The 20,556-nt window shown below is 47.1% G+C and overlaps 1 protein-coding gene across 1 annotated transcript in view; it reads right to left on the bottom strand.

Annotated features, from left to right (window-relative positions):
* The window catches only part of LOC142768374 (uncharacterized), a 410,323-nt gene extending 400,587 nt beyond the window's left edge, over positions 1-9,736 (bottom strand). Inside the window, exons 1-2 of the mRNA XM_075870345.1 lie at positions 9,591-9,736; positions 1,296-1,390 (exon numbers count right to left, since the gene is read on the bottom strand). Of these exons, the coding sequence (XP_075726460.1) occupies positions 1,296-1,390; positions 9,591-9,736 (241 nt within the window). The remainder of the gene's footprint in view (positions 1-1,295; positions 1,391-9,590) is intronic.
* Between the last annotated feature and the right edge of the window lie 10,820 nt (positions 9,737-20,556).

Genomic DNA, 20,556 nt, shown 5'->3' with positions numbered 1-20,556 from the left:
CAATCCTACAACATTTCCTCCTCCATCGGAAATGCAGCCGCTGCAGCCGGGATTTGATCCCACAATCTGCGGGTCAGCAGCCGAGACCATACCCACTAGACCACCGCGGCTGGGGCACCGCAGACATTGCACAATGTCATCGGTGTAGAATAAATGAAACCTGGGTCAGTTTGTGACTGTTCTAGGACAAAAGCTTCCGAGACGAATGCGGAACAAAAGAACAGAAGGAAAAGCCACAACACTAAGTCGCAACTCAATGGCCTCTTCAGACTTATGACAGACAACATTGCTACTGCCCTCACAGCCACGTGACCTCTGTCAAGCAAAAAAAAACTGACACCCGCATTTATACTAAATATGAAAATAAAATTATTAAACGCACACGTGTATACTGTAAGAAAATGAACAATATCTTACCATATTATCTTAAGAATAGCAAACCCGCATTTACGCAGGATGGCAGAAGATAGACTAATGCAATCTTCACTTCTTTTTCTGGTACTTTAAGCCTTCTGTAATTTGCAGTATTTCTTTTTAAGAAGTATTTCATCGACGTGAGATCAATAGCCACATGCAAATGTTTACATCTACCTATTGAATATTCACATAATACAAATACTGCTTATACCGAGTCCAACCAGTGCGTATAAAATAAATTGCGTTGGAAAAGAAAAGCAAAATAAGTTCATTAAGCTAATGAACACAACGTTATTGAGAAAAGTTTATATAATACAAACGCAAAAGTAAAAATATAACGCTATCGAAAATAACTTATTCGCATCGTAGTAGTGCCAAAAAAAGTTGTATAATACCTTAGTTCGAGACATGTTGGTGGCAATAGCATTCCTGTGATATTGGCGAGTAGGTATCGCCAGCAGTGTTCTCCTGGCACATGGCCAGTTTCAGTTTTTAGCGAATCAGAGAGAAATTGAAGAAATATTTTACCGGTACGCTTCAAGTGTTCGCTTAGTATTTTCCCTCATCAGTTTAATAAATCAGCAAAGTGTCAAAATATGTTAGAAACAAACCAGACAGGCTGTTTTTGGATTATATCCAGTTTTTAAATGATACATTCAATGCATACATCGAGACAACGCTGGCGAATTTGAGTTGCCATCGAATTAAGTCGAAAGCAGCGGGAATTTGAAACAACTTGCTATGAATACAAGGTTCAACCTTGCCTAGGAGCAAATCATTAAAACATTAGTTACAGTGGTCTCGGTGTTTTTATTGTCGCAAAGTACTGCGTGTGTGAAGCTCTCGTTTCCGAATAGAACACTGAAGATAATTCTTACTTGAGGCAGCCAGTAGCACGAGGATTGCAATGGCGAGGAAAGCACATACGCAGAAACAAACGCTGATCGTGAAGCAGTACAGCGGCGTCGACGATCTGAAATGAGAAATATGGTAAGCATCACAAAGCAGCACGTCCTTTACGAAGTGTTGATCAATGAACGTGAAGCAGTCACTGAAGAGACAGCTTTGGTATAAATCACGTGAATACGCTAATGCACACGAATGAAGTGCCACGACAGCAGTGTGTCGTCGGCGGACGCATTTACATATATACATATATATATATATATATATATATATATATATATGTGTGTGTGTGTGTGTGTGTGTGTGTGTGTGTGTGTGTGTGTGTGTGTGTGTTTGAAATGTAACAATGTAACAGGCAATATTGCTAAGGAAAGTATAGGGAAAGTTATTAGACCAAATTTTGAAGTGAATGTGAATAAAAAAAAGAAAGTGGGTGAAACGACTACTTGCAGGTGGCAGGAACCGAACCTGCAACGTTCGAATAACGCGTTCGTTGCTCCAGCAACTGAGCAACAACGACGGCCATCCGGGCAGCCACTTTTTTAGGCTATATGTGCGACTCAATCGCGCGAGTGTCAGTCAGTGCCACCTGTAGCCAATGCGGCGAGTGTGTCGCAACCCTTATAATTCTATTTGGCGCCACGTCGCGCGTGCACGTATAACGAGCTGGTATCTGAGCAATAGTCCCTCGCATACAACCTAAAGGCACCAGTTCTGCCAGGCAGAGACCCTCGTTTTTGAATTAAGGAACGAAGTGTATACTTAACGGCTGGGTTTTTTCGTGTTTGACGTATTAATAATAAGGTCTAACGCAGAAAAACGAGGCCTTAAGTATACACTCCTTTTCTTAAGATAGATAAATAGATAGATAAATAGATAGATAAATAGATAGATAAATAGATAGATAGATAGTTAAATAGATAGATAGTTAAATAGATAGATAGATAGATAGATAGATAAATAGATAAATAGATAGATAGATAAATAGATAGATAAATGGATAGATAAATATATAAATAGATAGATAAATAGACAGACAGACAGACAGACAGACAGACAGACAGACAGATAGATAGATAGATAGATAGATAGATAGATAGATAGATAGATAGATAGATAGATAGATAGATCAGGCGCGGCTGACCTGCACTGAAAAACGCTTCTCATTTTACCATAGACTGCTCTCAACAGCAGGATGCATATGAGCTGTATTCAGATATTGTTTTCACAAGAAAAACCATGCAGTTCTAACTTACGCGCGGTACACAATCGCCTAATATAATAAAAGTCAAACGTAATACTGAAAATAGACAAAAAAGAGACTAGTATAGGCACATGCACCCACAAAGCTTCTCAATAGTGAACCTTTGGCCATTACCCAGAAACTCTGGCTCGGGAACCTCGCACCCCACGGTGGGCCCGAAAATTGTCTAAGAATCATAAGACTAGCAGCTTTTCTGATCACGAGCTAAAATTGACCAAAGCGTGAAGCACTGGCACATACATAATGTAGACAAGGCTTAGTAAGTCCACCACCAAGTCATGTGCGTAACCACACAAGGTGCTATTAGCTGGCAGCAATATTTCTATCGTACGTGTCGATAGCATAAACTGCATGAAAGGTACCACAATAAAAAGTAAGTGTTAAGACTGAGGAGAATGCCAGTATTTGCATAGCAGATTTGGCAGGAAACAAAATAAGCACTGTAGGCTGTGGTGCTTTAGGTACACAACCAAAACTGGAAAAGCTGAAATTTTATTTTTCTTAACATATAGTCGCCACGCAGTCCTTTATTGGTGTCAACCTATTCAGAAATAATAGTAAAATTTCAATCTTCAGTAGCAGAAACTACGAAAAAAAAACGATAATCACTGCCGTATAATCCTTCACTGTATGTTTTATTTTTTTCGAGGCAAGCATGGGTGATTAGTGAGCCCACCAGACGGCGCAATCAGGCTTATGATGTTCATATGACTCGATAGAAAGCTGGCGAAGGATCTACTGTACCATTAGAGTAAATTTCGAGACAAGTATTAGCTTCGCAGCATCTGATCAAAATAAAAAAAAATAAGGCCAATTTACCGGCAATGCGCAGGAACCTCTAGACTCGTAGTTTGTAGTTGAGGGTGTGAGTTTTCGTTACAATTTCACAGCAGAGCACTGAGGCGGAACAAAGAACAGCTTAACATTTTCCTGCGCAGCTGTGCATACTCGTAAGAAACACAAGCTTCTAGTCTGCGTCATAACGATGTCTCCTCTGTATTTCTGTATTCAACACAGCGTATTTGGGCAACCGTGTGTACGCAGAGGTGGCGTCACACTTTTCTCCACGTTCAGCTGCGTTGGTCATCGCTATTTTTTGGAGAAACGCTGGTTCTTTCGTTTCGATCAATTCAAATCAAAGGTGATTTACATCGCGAAGATGCAGCAAATCATGGGCGAAAAGTGAAATAGTACGCTTGAGGAAAACCCAAACCCCCTGACACAAGGCGAAACAATATAGACACACACGCAAGCTCTTGCAGATACAGTTTTCAAATGAAAAAAGCGTGTTTCATACAAGAAAAACAAAATATTATAACAAATGCTGTCATTAGGTCAGTGAGAATGTTATAACGAACAGAAAATAGTAAAAAAATATTAAAAAAATGAACCAACGCTTAATTACTTAGAAAAAAAAGAGATGTCAATTGGGGCGATTGGAACATAACTTACCTTATACTTACGATCAAACGACACAGTTTGTAAATATAAATAGGTACTGTTAGTCCATCGTTTTTTTACACAGAAATACAACAAACAATCTTAATGCAGATGCAACAATGTTTATCTAGTACAGCCGTTGTGGTCACACAGATTAATTATAACAAGCATTTTTTTGAAGATTCTTTACACTCCGCTTGTATATTTCCATTTCACTGCTTATCAGTGTGTAGAGAAAGTGAGGCAAACAATACTAAACCATTTCTAATCTGTGTTATGATCTGCAAAAGGGGATGTTGCAGAAGTCTTGTTTTCGAAGGAAATATGAGGCTTTTCAAAGATAAGCGAGATTTATCAGGTCACGTTGATTTTTTGTTAACAGACTTTTTATATTTAAAGCTATTCTACAGCCATAAAATTCATGCGTGGTAACAACGTCAAATTCGGGAAACAATTCATCTGCGTGCGCACAATAATGCGCGTTAGCTATCTACTGACATCCCTTTTTTGTAACCTAATTGTGGTATGATTTTTCTCTGTGTTCAATATCTCCACACCACAAACAATAACTTATGTGAGATAGAAAGAGCGTAATATAGAGCATTTTTTTAATTGAGACAGGCAGAGTGTACATAAATTTTGTAATAATGCCCACACTTATAGCCATACAAAAATGAACGTGGTCAAAATGCTCATCCTAGCAAATATATTTTTTAAGTATCACCCCTTAAATCTAAATTTCACAAATGCCGTGCCTAGAAATAAACGACTCTATATGGGGACTGAGAGTTGACGCAGATGAAATAGAACGGCCTTTGTTTTCTCATAATTGATCAACAAGTGTTTTTTACTCCACTTCTGTATGTTTTCTAGGGCATTATTAATTTCATGTGTCCAATATTGCATTTTGTTTCAGTGAAAAACAGGCTGCTGTCGTCGGCGTAAATTACATCCCTGGGTGTTTTGTTAATAGTGTTTGGGCTGTTTATACACAGGATGAACAATAAACGTCCCAATATGCGTCCTTGCTGAACGTCGGTGACTACGTGCTGCCACGATGAGACTGCCCTTTCTAAGCTCACACCTTAATATCTATGGCTAAAGTAGGATTTTATCAAAAGAAGAGGCATTCCGAAAATAACGTCTAGTGTCACTTTTTATAACAAGGTGGTGTCGTAAATACTGTCGAACGCTTTTGAAAAATTTACGTAAATTCCCACACATACCCGTTTCAATTCATAAGCCTCAAGAACGATTTCTCTAAAGCTCAGCAGCACAGCTTCAATTATTCTGCTGTGAAAAAAGCTGTGGTGTGGTTGACTAAGTCGAAAGCATGACTATAGTCGGTGACGCTTTAATGAATAGTCTTCTCGAGGTCTTTCGGAAACATTGGAAGCATAGGAATTGGCCAGTAATTCGACAAATCATTCTCATCACACTTTTTGTGCAGTACAATAACTTTAGAGATCTGCATGGTTTGCGGAAAACAACCAGTTTCAAGTAAGAGGTTGTATCTGTGTGAAAGCACAGGAGAGAAAATTTCGAAATCCCCCGTACAGAGGGAATCGAAGATATGAGAAGCATGAATGAGGAAGTTTAATATGTCACTTTGAAATCAGCACAACGTTACAAGGTGGAGGTAAATTATGCTGTACATGACTTTCACTTCATGATTATTATGTTTGGACGTCTCATTTACCATCGTCATCTATTCATGCCAACTGATACCTAAGTTGGTACATGTGGAGCTAGCAAAACGACCGCGAGCATGCTATGTGCGAAGCATGTAGTCAAGTTTTACATGACACGCATGCCATGATTATTATGTTTGGACGAGTCACTTACCTTCGTCGTCATTTAACGTCACGTAATACCAAATTTGGTATAAGTTTAGCTAGCAAAACGACCAGAAGCGCGCTCTGAGTGTAGCATGTAGTCATATTTTACATGACACGCATATCGCGATTATCATGTTTTGATGTGTCATTTACCTTCCTCGTTCATGCACGTCACGTCATACGAAACTTTGTATATGTGGAGCTAGCGAAACGGCTGCGAGCGCGTCAAGGGCGTGGTATATTGCCGTGTTGTTACATGCCACGCATCTCATGATTACCATGTTTGCACCAGTCACATACATTTGTCGTCCATTCGTGTACCGTAAACCACATTTGATATATGTGAAGCTAGCGAAACGGTGGCGAGCGCATCAAGAAGTGCCGAATATACCCCGACGTAACGTCGACACGCGCGCACGCTGGGCGCAGCGACGCTACGCTAGCAAAACGTGAGCACTGATGCCAGGCGCGACCAGCGCAACGAGCGTCCGTCGGCGCGGCCCGGCGGCAACCGGTGCAAAATGCGATATGCTGCATAGCGAGACGCGGAATAGAGGTCCAACATTTTTGAGAGGTCCGAATAGAGGTCCGAACAAGTTTTGTGGACACGCAACGCCACCTGTCGACTCAGTTTGGAGTAGTGCAGAACCCGACTATCTTGCACAATTTGTTGTGCAACCAGATGTCAACTACAGCACGCGAAACAACGATTGAGCTAAATATTAGATGATTTGAGCATTGAACACTCAGAACAAGAGCCATGAATTTCTCTCTGCTTCATGGATGCTTTTTAAACCGCCGTGAAGTGCTTGCTGGTTCTCTCGCCCGAACGATGGCGAAAACAAGAGCAACCACAACAGCTCTGCGCTCTGCAGAAAAGACTCTGGTCGACGCTACTGTTGCGTTGGGAATTGTCACGAACGTATATGACTTCAGTTTTACTGATTTCCGCAGCTTTCGCAAAGCAGGATGGCGATAGTGCTAATTACGAGCTGTTGCGAACATGTTCACGTCGTGTTGGGTAAGTGAATACTCGCGTTTTCCACATCCGTTTACTTGAATAAGTGTGATAGCCCCGCCGCGGTGGTCTAGTGGCTAAGGTACTCGGCTGCTGACCCGCAGGTCGCGGGTTAAAATCCCGGCTGCGGCGGCTGCATTTCCGATGGAGGCGGAAATGTAGGCCCGTGTGCTCAGATTTGGGTGCACGTTAAAGAACCCCAGGTGGTCAAAATTACCGGAGCCCTCCACTACGGCGTCTCTCATAATCATATGGTGGTTTTGAGACGTTAAACCCCACATATCTATCTGAATAAGTGTGATAATGTAGGTCCCCTGTTTTTGTTTTGAGTAGTCTTAAAGGATAATCGTGGCAACTTTGAAATATGATGCTTAACAGACCGTCTGACCGTGGTGTGCGACGTGCAACAGTATATAGACAGGTGACGCCCGGCCGCGATAAACATCGTACATGCTGCGATTACCGATAAGTAATCACCACTACACGTTACCTATACTAGAGCTTTGAAGGCTCTAAGTGCTAGCTTTAACTAGAAAATGCGAACACGTGCATCATTCATGTAAATCGCAAAATGTTCGTGACCGTGCACAAACTGTTTGTTTCTTTTTTGTTGTTGTTGGTTCTTGGGATTACCGGAGCTATGTCGAAAGCATCAGTTTTGCCTTTCGTTGTAGACTGAGAAATTGGACACGTAAGTATCACCATTTGCAGTATATATAAACGGAAGGCAACTGTCACCAGAGCAATCCAGTATGCGTAAAAAAAACATCTAAAGGCACAGCAAGCGAGAAATTGATGGAGTTTGCAACGCAAAGTGAAAATCCCCACGGCCGTTTATGCTGGATAAAGCGAGCTTCGTACCACTGATCGCATATATTTTTTGTGTTTGCACTTCTACGCTTTAGAATCATTTAGCGCTGGCCTTGAACACGATGTCATGCAATGCTCGCTTGCACTTAAACTGCCAGGTGCAGCACGCCCAAATAAATATATTTTGCATTCTGCCCACATTCCATTTTCATCAGCTTCCTACTTCTATGAAGCGAGCTTGGATTGAAGGAAGAAGCTTTCCAGGTCCTTGATTTTTCAGAAACTGATTCTCAAGACCAACAAAAGAGGAGAGCCTATGCACATCCGCTTGCAGACGGCTCTCTGTGCACTACACAATTATGGCCGACGTGGCTATAGGGGCTCTAGTTGCGGCGTTTTTCGCAGCGCCGCCTGGGCAGAGTCTGACGTCTATGGGATGCTGCGTTCGTACGGCTCTTGCGGACGCGCAACTAAATCTGTTTCTAGAGCTTTTTCGACAAGTGTTCATGAACCGTTGCTCGGTCGGTTCCGAGAAATCATCGGGATCTTACCGATACCATATTTGACCATAGTGAGCTATTTCTTGCCAAGTTAGGAACAATTTCTTTTCCTGTCGAGCGGTGCCCTCTTTAACCCTAACGAGTGGCTTAGCGCTTTTGCAGGGCCTATTCTCGCCTACGGCCGGCACATCGGAGTCCCTGTGCACTGAAATAATTGCTTACAAAGAAGTAGTAAGTGCACGGAGAGGATATTTCAGATGAAGAGTTTACTCAAGATAAAGTTTGGCAGTCCGCTGGTGCCAGAAGAGCTTGTGCCAAAACACGCACTGCTGACTCTGACGCGCCATCGTCGCAGCTAGGTGCATGCCGCGGCAAATTGAGTGGCGCTGCGCGGAATGCCAAAGTAGTACGGGCGGGAAAGATGCCCTCACTTCCTCAAGATGACATCAAGATTGTGATCCGGCCGAGAGGTAGACTCAATGCCTCGAAAAGTGCCGCAGCCACGGTGGCAGACGCCATACTAGTTGCCGCTGGAATAAGCCAGGAAGATTTGTGCCAGGATACTCTATGCCCGAATCTGCAGCAAAGTATTATGGTTGCCAGTACTTCCAAGCGTGAAAATGCAGGCCGATACGTCCGGATGAAGCGAATACTCATTTACCGCAAAGTTCACGAGCTAAGTGTCCATGAGACTGCCCCACACTCCACGTACGTGGAGTGTGGGACAGAATCATCCTCTGCACGTGCAAAGGGGTGATTCGGAACGTCCCCCTTCAAGGCGGCCCAGACGTCGTCTATGTTAAGACGAATAATTTACTTGCTTTAGCAGCCAAGAGAATAGCCCATACTGGCACGGTCATCGTCTCTTTCGACGGGTATCGTGTACCAAACTTTGTCAGGTATGGATCGGCGCTGATGCAGTGCTCACTCTACCGTAAGCAAATCAACGTGCTATGCGTGAAGCCATCTTGTCAAACTTGCTGACGTGTGCCCCACTCCCGGTGACATGATTTGCCGAGGCTTTGGTGCCGCAACCTCGACAACCAACATATGTGTACTCCCAAGTGCGAACTCGGTGGTAGCCAGCATCGCACGGCTGGCAAAGACTGTGCTCAAAGTTTCAAGATCCCGTACATTGTGCGTCGTCTTCGCAGTGAGCATGCCAGAACGGCTGGTGCCACGTCTCTGTCCCCGCAACGTCTCCTCGACACTGCGGACAAGTTCCAGTCTTCGTCACCCACCACGGATGCTGAGCGCAGAGGACGCCCCCGCTCCAGGGGATGCTTGGAAGGCCACTCCGGGTCTAGGCACCACAGTGCCTCCAGGGTATGTTCCCGCTCGCGCTCCAGGTCGGCAGAACAGGACCAGGGAAGTTCCACTTCTCAGCTTCGCTCCACCTCGAGGCCGGGCACGTTTCGTTGAGGCCGACCACGTCCCGCTCCCGCACGCCCACCACCTCTAACACAAGGAGCCGACGCTCTACTGGGCCAATAAAGCCCGAGGAGGACGTGTCTCCTAGAGGCGACGAATCAAATCTCCCCATGCGAGCAAGCTCGACGAGATGCGGCGAGCAAACGAGCAGCTGAGGAAAGAAAACGCGCAGCTCAAGCGAGAAATTAGCAGGCTAGCTGTTGAGATGGCGGAGATTAGAAATTTCGCGTTTTCGCCCTCTTCGGCGCCGCCCACTTCATCATCCGTCGCCATGAATACGTCTAAGGCCCTTCACAGGTCTAGCGGAACCAAGCACCGAGCGGGTGAGAATACACAAGAAGAAGAGGCGGTAAACTTACTGTCGGAACTCAAGGATTCCTTCGTCAACATGCAGGCTACCTAAACGAAAATTTAAGAAGCCGTGGCGCACCTCAAGATGGGATTAGGAGCAGTGAGTGAACCCATAAGCAAGTTAGAAGAGGTCGTTGCCAGGACAGACCCCAGTCCGACTCCTTTGCACGTCCCAGCATAACGCAATGTACTAGCGTTGCCGACTGCGGGCGCGATCTTCCGGGCTGCTCCAGCTGCTCAACATCTCTCAGCCTAAACATGGATTATGCGGACGTAAACTTCGGGATCTGGCAACGGAATTGTGGCGGGTTTACTCACAAAAAGCCCATTCTACAGCAATATTTAGGAACTCTCGATGTTCAGCCCCAAATTATCGCTGTTCAGCAATTTGTGTCTTGCTCGCCCAACAAACTCCAGGGTTACTGTCACGGACGGCTATTTTCGGCGACACCGCGTCACCGCAATTAACGGGCGCCGTACTCCCCGACTGACCGTGAGAAACGGCGGCACATGAAAGGGAACCGATAAGTGCAAAATGGGGGTGCTCTCCTTAGAACGTCGCCGCCGACAGTTAATCCTTTTATAACCGTGGCGACGTCTGCAAGGACGTAGAAGGCCGCGGTATACCCCGTACAAGGATTAGACTACAAGACGCCCGGCTGAGAGCTAAGTGGTTGACCCTACCCACGGAGAAAAGCGTGGGAAACGCTCTGGTGGCCAAGCCGTATGACAACAACTCGACAGGTTGTCACTCTCGCTAGTTGCGGGCCCTCTCCCTATTAAAAAGGGGTGGGGTCAAAATATTTTTGGGGCGGAGTTTCCCCTCAATTAAACGCGCATGATTGGACCCAGGTAGAGGTCTCTTGTCCCCAAGGAAAAGAGCGAGGAGACACGAGGGGAATTTAAGCGCAGGATTTTGCCCTGCTAGGCAGACTAGTCGCTGACCGACATGGTGTAGAAACAGATCAACAAGCATCTCTTCTAGAAGTTTTTAGTGTGGCTCTGTATCGGCTGGCCACCTAAACTTAGCCGTTCGTCTAGCTGTGACGCGATATTAACGTCTGCAACGTAGACATCGGGACTTCGCTTCGAGTTAGCTCAACCTGCTCGAAGTCACCTGCAAGCACTAGCCTCCCGGAGCCACCAGCGTTGCAACACCGCAGACATCGCAGTCGTGCCAGAACTCTCTTCGACTTCTCGCATCCGACCGTCGGGGACAACACGCTGCCCGTCATCACACGTATGCCTTCACCTGTTTATATCTTCGAACTTTCTCATCCGTCGTTCTATTCTTGTTATTTGTGTAGTTTGTAATAGTTCTCTCTCGTAAGCTGATTTATTGTTTCTGTTATATATTTCTTTAATTGTATCAAGTGTCGATGTATCTTGTTAGTTGTATGGAAGTGTTATATTACATCTCGTGTGCTGCACTATCACTAGAGTAAAGTTTGTTTTGTTTTCTCACGTCTCTGATCTCTTCACTGTCTCTGCTTGCGTACGGAACGAACCAACCTGCTGTCATTCCCGTCGCCGACTTCGCGCTGGCGACGCTAGAGTGGCAGCTTGTAACAGTTACCTAGTGGCGTCATCACATTCAGGAGGTAGGGGAGTTGCCACACCTATCAGCAAAAGGTACAATTACGTATCGCGTGACTTTGGTGCAGTTGCCAAAGACATTGAGTACGTAATAAGTGAAATTATAATGAACTCACCCAAATAAAGCCTCCGAAGAAACCACCTTTTAATTCCTATAGTGAATAAGAAAGAATACTGCAGTGCCAGTTACCGCAGGGCGAGAGCTCCCTCTGTCCCTAAAAGGGCTGTTAGCTTGGCCAGTGGTTACCCCCTTGTCATCGTCGGGAATTTCAACGTCCCACAAAACGTGTGGGGATACATGTATGATACTTCAAGGGTCGCGAGCTATGGCAAAGTGCGAAAGCAGCCGACTCAAAGCTTATCACTGATAAGAATTTCCCCACTAAGGCCGCGTTCACACTGAGCATTCCGGCCGCCGAAAGTGCTCCGAATCCGGTTCGGTGGCGGCGAAATTCGCCGAAAGGGCCCTCTCCGCGCTTATCGCTCTCGGACCAATTTTTGCGGCGACTGCCACCGAATCGGTCACCACGGACCAATAGCAGCGCTAGTCAAGGAATTTTGAAAAATGGCGGCAAGCCCTACTCACTTGTTATGCCGCAGTGCACGTAACTGAATGTTGAAAACAACTGGAATATTGAAACAACCTACTCTGTGCCTACTTCGCATCCGTATTTCGTGGAAGAGGTGACCGAGCATGTTGTTGGCGTGACCGAGCTTGTTGCGATCTTGCAGAGCAAAACGAACCCACCAACGCCGCTGGCGTCGCTGGTTTTTTCTGCTCTTCGCTGTTGGCGTGACCGAGCTTGTTGCGATCTTGCAGAGCAAAACGAACCCACCAACGCCGCTGGCGTTAGTGGTTTTTTCTGTTCTTCGTGCATTGCAAGACAGCCACTTGCCAGCAAAGTAAGCAGTACTGTCTTTTCTTGCTTCTTGCGTACGAGAATCGTCGAAGTATACACCACCGCATAGCGTAGTAGCGTTTGCGAGCCGCGACAACAACCAGGTGACAGCGCATCCATCCCGCGTTCGCCCCGTAGTAGATGGCATATTCGGCGGCGCGGGGCGCGTCCAGTGCGAATGACGCTGCGTTTTGGCGGCAGGGAAATTTCGGTCGCTGTAGAAAGCGGATGTTTCAGTGTGAACTAGGCATAAGAGCGGTAACTCCACGTGCCAGGATACCACCCTGGACCTCACTTTTGGGAAGAATATAGTTGGGGTCAAGTGGGTAAATACACCTCTAGACCCCGGAAGTGACCCCTGCGCCATCGAGGTATCCTTCGCGATTGCCCGTTAACGAAAAGATTTAAGGCGGTCGATTGGGACGATTTCCACCAAGTCAGAGCTGAGAGCGCACCTACCACCGGGAGAGATGTTGAAGGATGGTACAAAGAAATCAGCGATAACGCCACGGCAGCGACAAAGAAGGTCATCACAAACCTCGACGTTGCAAACATGGACAGCAGGTTCCACCTACCAGAAGCCAAGCAAGCTCTACTCACGAGGTGGAAGGAGCAGAAGCATAACAGGAAGCTCCCCAAGAAGGTTTTCAATGTCAACAGTGTGATCGAGGAGCACTGCAAGACCCTGTGTAAAGATCAATGGCATGAGCTCTGGGAGAGCATCGAGGGTAAGCTCAGATCTGGGTAGAGCTGAGGTCATCTTAAACACCTTCTCGATTACAGCACCACCAGGTCCAGCCAGAGGCAATCCCTCGCGCTAGCCATACATCTTGCTACTGACTCTACCTCGGACGGATTGGTTCTCAACAAGCGCTTAGGCAAATATCTGCGAGTCGCGAATAGCTCTGCACCCACAGTTTTTAGACAACGCGGGGTGTCACGTGCTAGACTTCGACCAGGACTTTACTGTGGCCGAGATCCAACAGGCTCTCTTTTCCCCAAATGTCTAGTCCACCCCAGACATTGATGGCATAACTAATAAGATGCCCAAGAGCTTTGATGATGACTCCATCAAATTCCTCACGGAAAAGTATAATGAGGTGTGGCGCCGTGGGAAAATCTCCGCACAGTGGGAGACGGTTTACACGGTACTAATCCCGAAACCTGGTAAAGCACCGGGAATATATAATCTAAATCCAATTTCCTTAACTTCCTGTGTCGGTAAGGACGCAGAGCCGCTGTGAACCAACTCAAGGTGCACCTCGAGACCAATGACAAGTACATCCACAATATGATTGGTTTTACAGCTGGCTTCTAGACACATGATGCCATGAAGCTGATAAAGCATCAGATCATCAACCGGACCACAGGAGATACCAGAGTCATCCTTAGATTAGACCTGTAGAAGGCTTTCGATTACATTTCTCATGAATTCATTATCCAGTCTATTGCCAGCGTAGAGCTAGGAAAGAGTGTACACAACTTCGCGAGATCCTTCTTTTGCCAGAGAACTGCCAAGCTCAAGATCGAAGGGTACTTCTCATGAGAGATCAACCTCGGTTCAGTCGGCACGCCAGAGAGCTTAGTTATTTAACCAACACTACTTAACGTCATGATGATCGAGCTCTCTAAGGAACTCATGAAGGTTCAAGGCATCAATCATATCATCTGCGCAGATGATATAATCATCTGGAGCACCGGCTGGAGCGATGGTCAAGTTGAGGAAGCCATGCAGCGCCCAACTGACGTGACTGAACGTTTCCTCCGTGCCAACGGCCTCAGGTGCTCCCCATCAAAATCTGAACTTCGGCTCTCAAGAAAATACCCCGAGACGACGCCAACCGTTCCTGGAAAACTGCGTCTCAAAGTGAAATACGGCTTTTCACTGAAGACGGGTCCCCAGTACCCAGAGTGGATTCACTCCGAATATTGAAAATGTATATCAAGTCTAACGGCGGTAACGAAGCTGCACTCAGACAGATCTCTACAAAGACGGAAAGTATTATCGGTCTCATCCGTAGTATCACCAATAGACACCGGGGTACCAAGGAAGACAATCTAACCCACATCATACATGCACTTGTGCGATGCCACATTTCGTACTCGGCGGCCATGCATAATTGGCATGTTGCATAGAGGAGTAAGGTCAATTACCTCATATGAAAAGTCTTGAAGCTCGCACTCAGCTTGCCTGTAAGCACTCGCACTAAAAGCCTTTTCAAGCTCTGTTTTCACAATACACTAAAAGAGATATGCGAGGCGCAACAGCGTTCTCAGCTGCTCGGGCTTTTCTGAACCATATCGGGCCACAAGATACTCAACGATTTGGGCCTCAACTTTATTTACTAATGCCCCGATTTCATGCAGATTCCCAGAGACACCAGGTTCAACTGCGCATCGCACCCATTCCCCGCAGTATGCACCCTGCGCACGACGTCGGTCGACGAAGGGCGCGGGGTAGAGCTCTGCTCAAACACGTCCGTAGCAACCCCACTGATGCAAGCTTAGTGGATGCTGCGCCATATGTCCCACAAGAGGCATTCCCTGTTTCCATCATCGACTCAAATTCCAGGCTCACTTGCACCGCCACGGCACGCACATCGAAGCTTGTGATAGCCAAACTGATTGCGATTGCGCTGGCTATGCTAGATAGTCGAAGAGTCAATATACAGCGACTCTAAGGCGGCTATCAAACCCTACGAAACCGGGATAGTAGCCCCTCAGGCCCTCCGCATTCTCCAAAGCATCAAGTGTATCACGCCCCAATCTCTCATTTGATTTCTCACTGACCTAGGGTCAATTGAGGGCTCTACCTCTAACCCTAACGAAGGCGCACACGAGGCCGCGCGAGCACTCACTGACCGCGCCGCCTCCACAGTTCTCTGCCTCACTGGGAACCCTTACTTACGTTCAACGAAATTGCAAAGCGCATCTATCTGTCAAGAAGGGTATTCCCCTTCCCTCAACCTGCCTTGTGAAGGGCTCAGGCAGTTACCTTTAGACTATTGCAAGCCAGTGCGCATGGTAACCCTGCGTTTCTTCATGCAATGTACCCTGAACGGTATCCAAGTGTGGAGTGCCGCGCCTTTGGACTGTTAGCAACATTCGACCAAGTGTTGTGGCAGTGTGAAGCGACCGGCTCCGCCCTCAGCGAGGACAGGTGGGCTGCGCTCTTACGCAGCACCGAGCTTGACGATCAAACCTTGCCCGTCCAGACTGCCCGTGAACGGGCCACCAAGCTCGGCTTGACAGTCCCTACGTGGGATTAGCCGGGTGGCGCGGTGTCTCCCCTGCGTCTTCTCAGGACCAAAATAAAGTTCTAATCAATCAATAAATCAATGCTGCAATGCGCGCCCACGACGCTAACCAGACCGCACTGCGTCCATAGTGCTGCGTCTGCATGTCTTCGTATGAGAGGGACGCCAGGCTCGCTGAAACGCGCATGCGTCAAACCAACGCAACGCGGCGCGCGCCTGCAAGTATATGGCCCGCAGATCGGCGCTTGGCGGGGTATCGCCGGCCTGACGCGACGAAACGAACGCTGGCGCGCACGCGTGCCGGGTAACGTCGAAGACTATCGACGCTTTGAATGTGGCATGTAGTCATGTTGTTACATGAGACGCATGTGATGGTTTTTATGTAGGGTATGTCGCTGGTGTTAACCATGCAGCCACGTCACATCATACCAGTTTTGCAATAGGTCAAGTGCACGAAACCATCGGAGTAGCAGGAAGACAAGGACATGTAAATTATGAAATTCATGACACGCATGTTATGATTTTCATGTCGACTATTCCGTTATGCTTATCATACAGTCTCGTTATGCCACACGAATTTTCGTATCGATATCATTATCGAAATGGCAAGGAAACCCAATAGTCGTAGGCGGCTACATAGATAGATAGATAGATAGATAGATAGATAGATAGATAGATAGATAGATTGTGATGAGCACTGACGACTAAGAGCAGCAGAATCGGGGCTCTGGGTGCGAGGAGCTAGCTGGAAGAAGCAGAGGAAGACGAAGGACAGATCAAGAACAGCTGGCCCAGGATCGGGTGTTGTCTCTTGTTCTCTGTCTTGCTCATTACAATGGCGCAGTCGATGAAGAAGAAGTGTTACGAACCGGCTTCGTCATCCAGGACAGCAGCGGTAAGCGCTGCTTGAGGACGGCGTCAAAGCCTCCTTGGCAGCTGTTCACCTGCCGCCACTGCCACCACCGTTCGGGGACGGCGTCAAGGCCTCCTCGGCGGCTGCAGTACTCGTTACCGGTACCATTTCACAAGGGACGCCGTCCACGCGTACTTCGCAAGCTCAGCTAGTTCAGCTCAGCCAAAGACCACTATCGAAGACGGGCCTCGTGAAGGACGTCACTCAAACGACATACCCACACTGAACCACCACGATTGTGCAGAAAGCCAAAGGTACGTGTCTTCGTGGTTCGTCGGCAGCGTGGGCGTCTTCATCAAGGAACGCCGTTCACGCTTCCTTAGCGATGGAGTCCCACCCGCCGCTTCAGCCACCTTTCAGACCACCTGTGGACGGCATCCAGGTCTCCCCTGTGGTTCTAGGCCATGACCTGATTCAAACCGGCAGGGATCCGCACCGTCTCCTGTCCCTTGGAAATGCCGCTCACGTTTCCCATGGCCTACATTCCCGTTGCGGTACTCTTTCAACAAGCGAGCTGCCACGGAACGCCGTCCAGGCTTCCCTGCTCGTCGACCTCACCGGGGTGAGTGCCGCAATTCCTACTTACTCAACGACCACGGCCACTGACTCTTCAGGCTTAACGCCCGACAGCACCGTGGACCTGCGGCGTACCATCGCGCTACTCCGCGTCGAGACTAGCGAACTGACAGCGTTGATCGGCGAGCAAGCTCCTACAATGTTGCCAGCATTGTGTGACATTAACGCATTGTTGGATGTAGCTCCCTCATACGACCCTGAGGCAAGCACACCGGAGCAACGCAGGGAGCTTCGGTCTTTTCTGATAGAGCTCTCCCACCAGCTCGACTGCTTCACGTCAGTGATCTCTGCGTTGCCACCTGCCACCTCACAATCACCAGCCGTCTGCGAACTGCCGGAATTCCATAGTGTCCGGAAGGACGCCGACAGCTGGGTGGCAACCATCAACGCGATATCAATGCTCGAGGCCTTTGGCGCAATAACGTAAAAGTTCCAAATCCGGACAAAGGCGGTCTCTTCCATTGAGTCGCACGCGATTGGCCCATACAAGCTGTGACGAATGCTGTGACGTTATGAGTGACGTGGACTGGGGTGTCACGTGACTTTTTTTTCGGTTTTCGGAGAAAGGCGAAGGTACGGTCGTAGAGACTGTCGAAAGCAACCGGATGGACTGAAATGGCTGCAAGGTGGCCTGGATTGGATTTAAATGGAAAAAGTGCGCGACTTTTCAGCACCGGGGCACTTAGACAACATGGCGTTTCCCACTGACACGGTACTTCGCCTTGCCTGTGCGGTAGCTTTAACCGATTAGAGGCGACGACGCGAGGTAAAAGATGCGTTTGAAGTGTTCAGCGAAGAAGAGTTCCGGCAATGTTTTCGTCTGTTCAAACGAACAGTGCGTAGCTTGTGTGACGAACTTGACCCTATCATCGGATGCCAGCGAGCCAGTGGCCTTTCCACAGAGAGAAAGGTGGTGTGCGCGTTGCGATTTTTCGCCACCGGTAGCTTCCAGAAGAGCATTGGTCGCGAGGAACACATCGGCATGTCTCAGCCGGCGGTGAGCAACACCACCCACGAGGTGACGGAGGCGATCATTACCGTGGCTGCTAGAAAAAGGGTGGCGGACTTCCTACTGACAACAGCTCTTAAGCGATGAGGCAAAGGTGGAGTTTGTGCTACGCGGTTGCATCCCAGGGGTGCTGGCGTGTGCCGATGGCACGTTGGTCACCATTCGCAAGCCAGAGGGATTCAGACTGGCCGACACGGCGAGCTTCATGTACAGAAGGGGCTATTATGTCCTGAACGTCATGATCGTAAGTACTGTTAGGATCGTTTATTACTCGCCCTTCGGAGCAATTGTTCAGTTGTGACGCCAAAGCTGGAAAAAGTAATAATGCAACGAATGAAAAAGAACCTGCAGGGAATTGGGTGCGAGCTAGATGGTGGCTCGCAAGGCCTCGGTAATAATAAGTGGCAAGTGTTTTGTGCGTGAGCCAGTTGCCGTTTTTGCACTGGCATGCATACGCAATTGAATTGTGCATTTTAGAGGTAATCGGTAATATGGGCAGCAGACGTAGCAGAAGTATATATACGACAGGGAAGTATTTCCAACCCAAAAGTGCTTACAATCACAATTGCACGAGCTGGCTTTGGTATTTACGAGTGTTCTTTCTCAAGAGCAACGCGTAGCTTTTCACTTATCGATCATTCAATGGAAGTCGTAGCTATGTGTACAGCAGAGGTGGGGTCGTTGCCCCCACCCTCCCCCCTCCTCAGTGTTCTACACCCTGTGTTTCCTTCTAAGTGAAGCTCCTTGTATCAATGACTGTACTAGTACGCATTGTTTCCTGCATATGCGTAGAAAAAAGGGATTTATTCTTAGTATAAATGCAGTACTATTTTATATCGCTCCTCATCGCAGCTGTGCAAAGCATGGCTGCGCATAATTGTCATAGACCCATGATTCCCAGATTAGTGCCACAACTCCTGGGTGTGGGAACACAACCCACTGCGTGCACGCCTAGCTGCACATCTGCAGCCTGGCGAATATCTGCTTCGTAAGTATTAATGTGTACTATCTGGGCAGAGCACTCAGCTTTTATGCTTACATTGCAGGAGACGCAGGCTATCCCCTCAAGCCATGGATCCTAATTCCAGTCCTTGGCAGTCAACCGTGCAACACTTCCGAAGGCCGATACAACAAGGAGCACGCATCCATGCACAATGTTGTGTAAAGGTGTATCGCCGTGTTGAAAAGAAAGTTCCACTGCTTGCAGCACTTTCGAACGATGCTCTACAACCCTGATCGGGCAGCGCAAATTATCTATGCTTGCTTTGCTCTCCACAACATTGCGTTGCATGCAGGCGACTGGACCTTGGACGAGTATGTCGTGGACATGCCACCAGCTGAGGATGACGATGGAGAGCCAAGGGGGAGCCATATGCTCACACCGCGCAACGTGCTGCTCAGAGACGGCAGCAGCGCTGTCTTGGACCTTTCTTGAAGTACACAGGAACGGTGAGTGTCATGTTTTCATATCCCACACATAATTTATTTACACTCATTCTAGTGCATCTAGACATGAAAGGGCTGTGTTTGCCACATTTGAATACACAAAGTACTTACTTTTGCTTCAATATGAAGCAAGGTGGCAATGTCAAAATGCTGCATTTTCTTTAAATGGCACATGAAATATGCAACAGAAACACCCTTTTCCATATTAGCGATCACAGTCACAACAGACAAGATCGGAGCAAGCATATATGAACGGCACTCTGTGCTGAATGTTGCTATCACAAAATTGTGCGAACAATGCAGCAACGTCTCAAAATTCTTTTCACCAGAACGCATAAAAATCGAGATTCCATTAGTAACATGCTGTATGAACACATGATACATAAGTCCATATCTTCTCATAGTGCCTGACTACAAGCATTCAATTGTGCACGCCAGGCTTGACGAGCAATTGTGCTCGTCAAGTTGTGCTGTTTTTTTGCTCATTGTCCTAAACATTGTGTGAATGTTAAAATAACATTTAATTTGAATTCACGACTGCAGTCTTGCTGCAATGCTAAAAAATACGCAAATCAAGACGGCAAACAACAGGCGAGTTGTTTTGATAACACACAGCATGAATAATTCGCTCAGCCATCTCGCGGCTCACAAACCATACCATGTTCGAAATTTATTCCCGCAAAGAGTCGCTTACAATGAAAACTAGATGAAATAAATCGCTGGCATGTTGCTGTGATGACCATTTTCCTTTGTGAAACTGTGCGAGATGACCACTTACTAGCTTAGCGCTCTCAAACAAGATTCAGAAAGTAGTTGTTGCATCTTAGTCTCATTGTGCTGAAATGAAAATAACACAGTGAACTGCAAAACAGTGTGATGCAAAAA

Source organism: Rhipicephalus microplus, chromosome 8 (genome assembly GCF_043290135.1).
Source record: "Rhipicephalus microplus isolate Deutch F79 chromosome 8, USDA_Rmic, whole genome shotgun sequence".
Classification (NCBI taxonomy): domain Eukaryota; kingdom Metazoa; phylum Arthropoda; class Arachnida; order Ixodida; family Ixodidae; genus Rhipicephalus; species Rhipicephalus microplus.
This window is presented reverse-complemented; position numbering and strand designations above follow the sequence as displayed.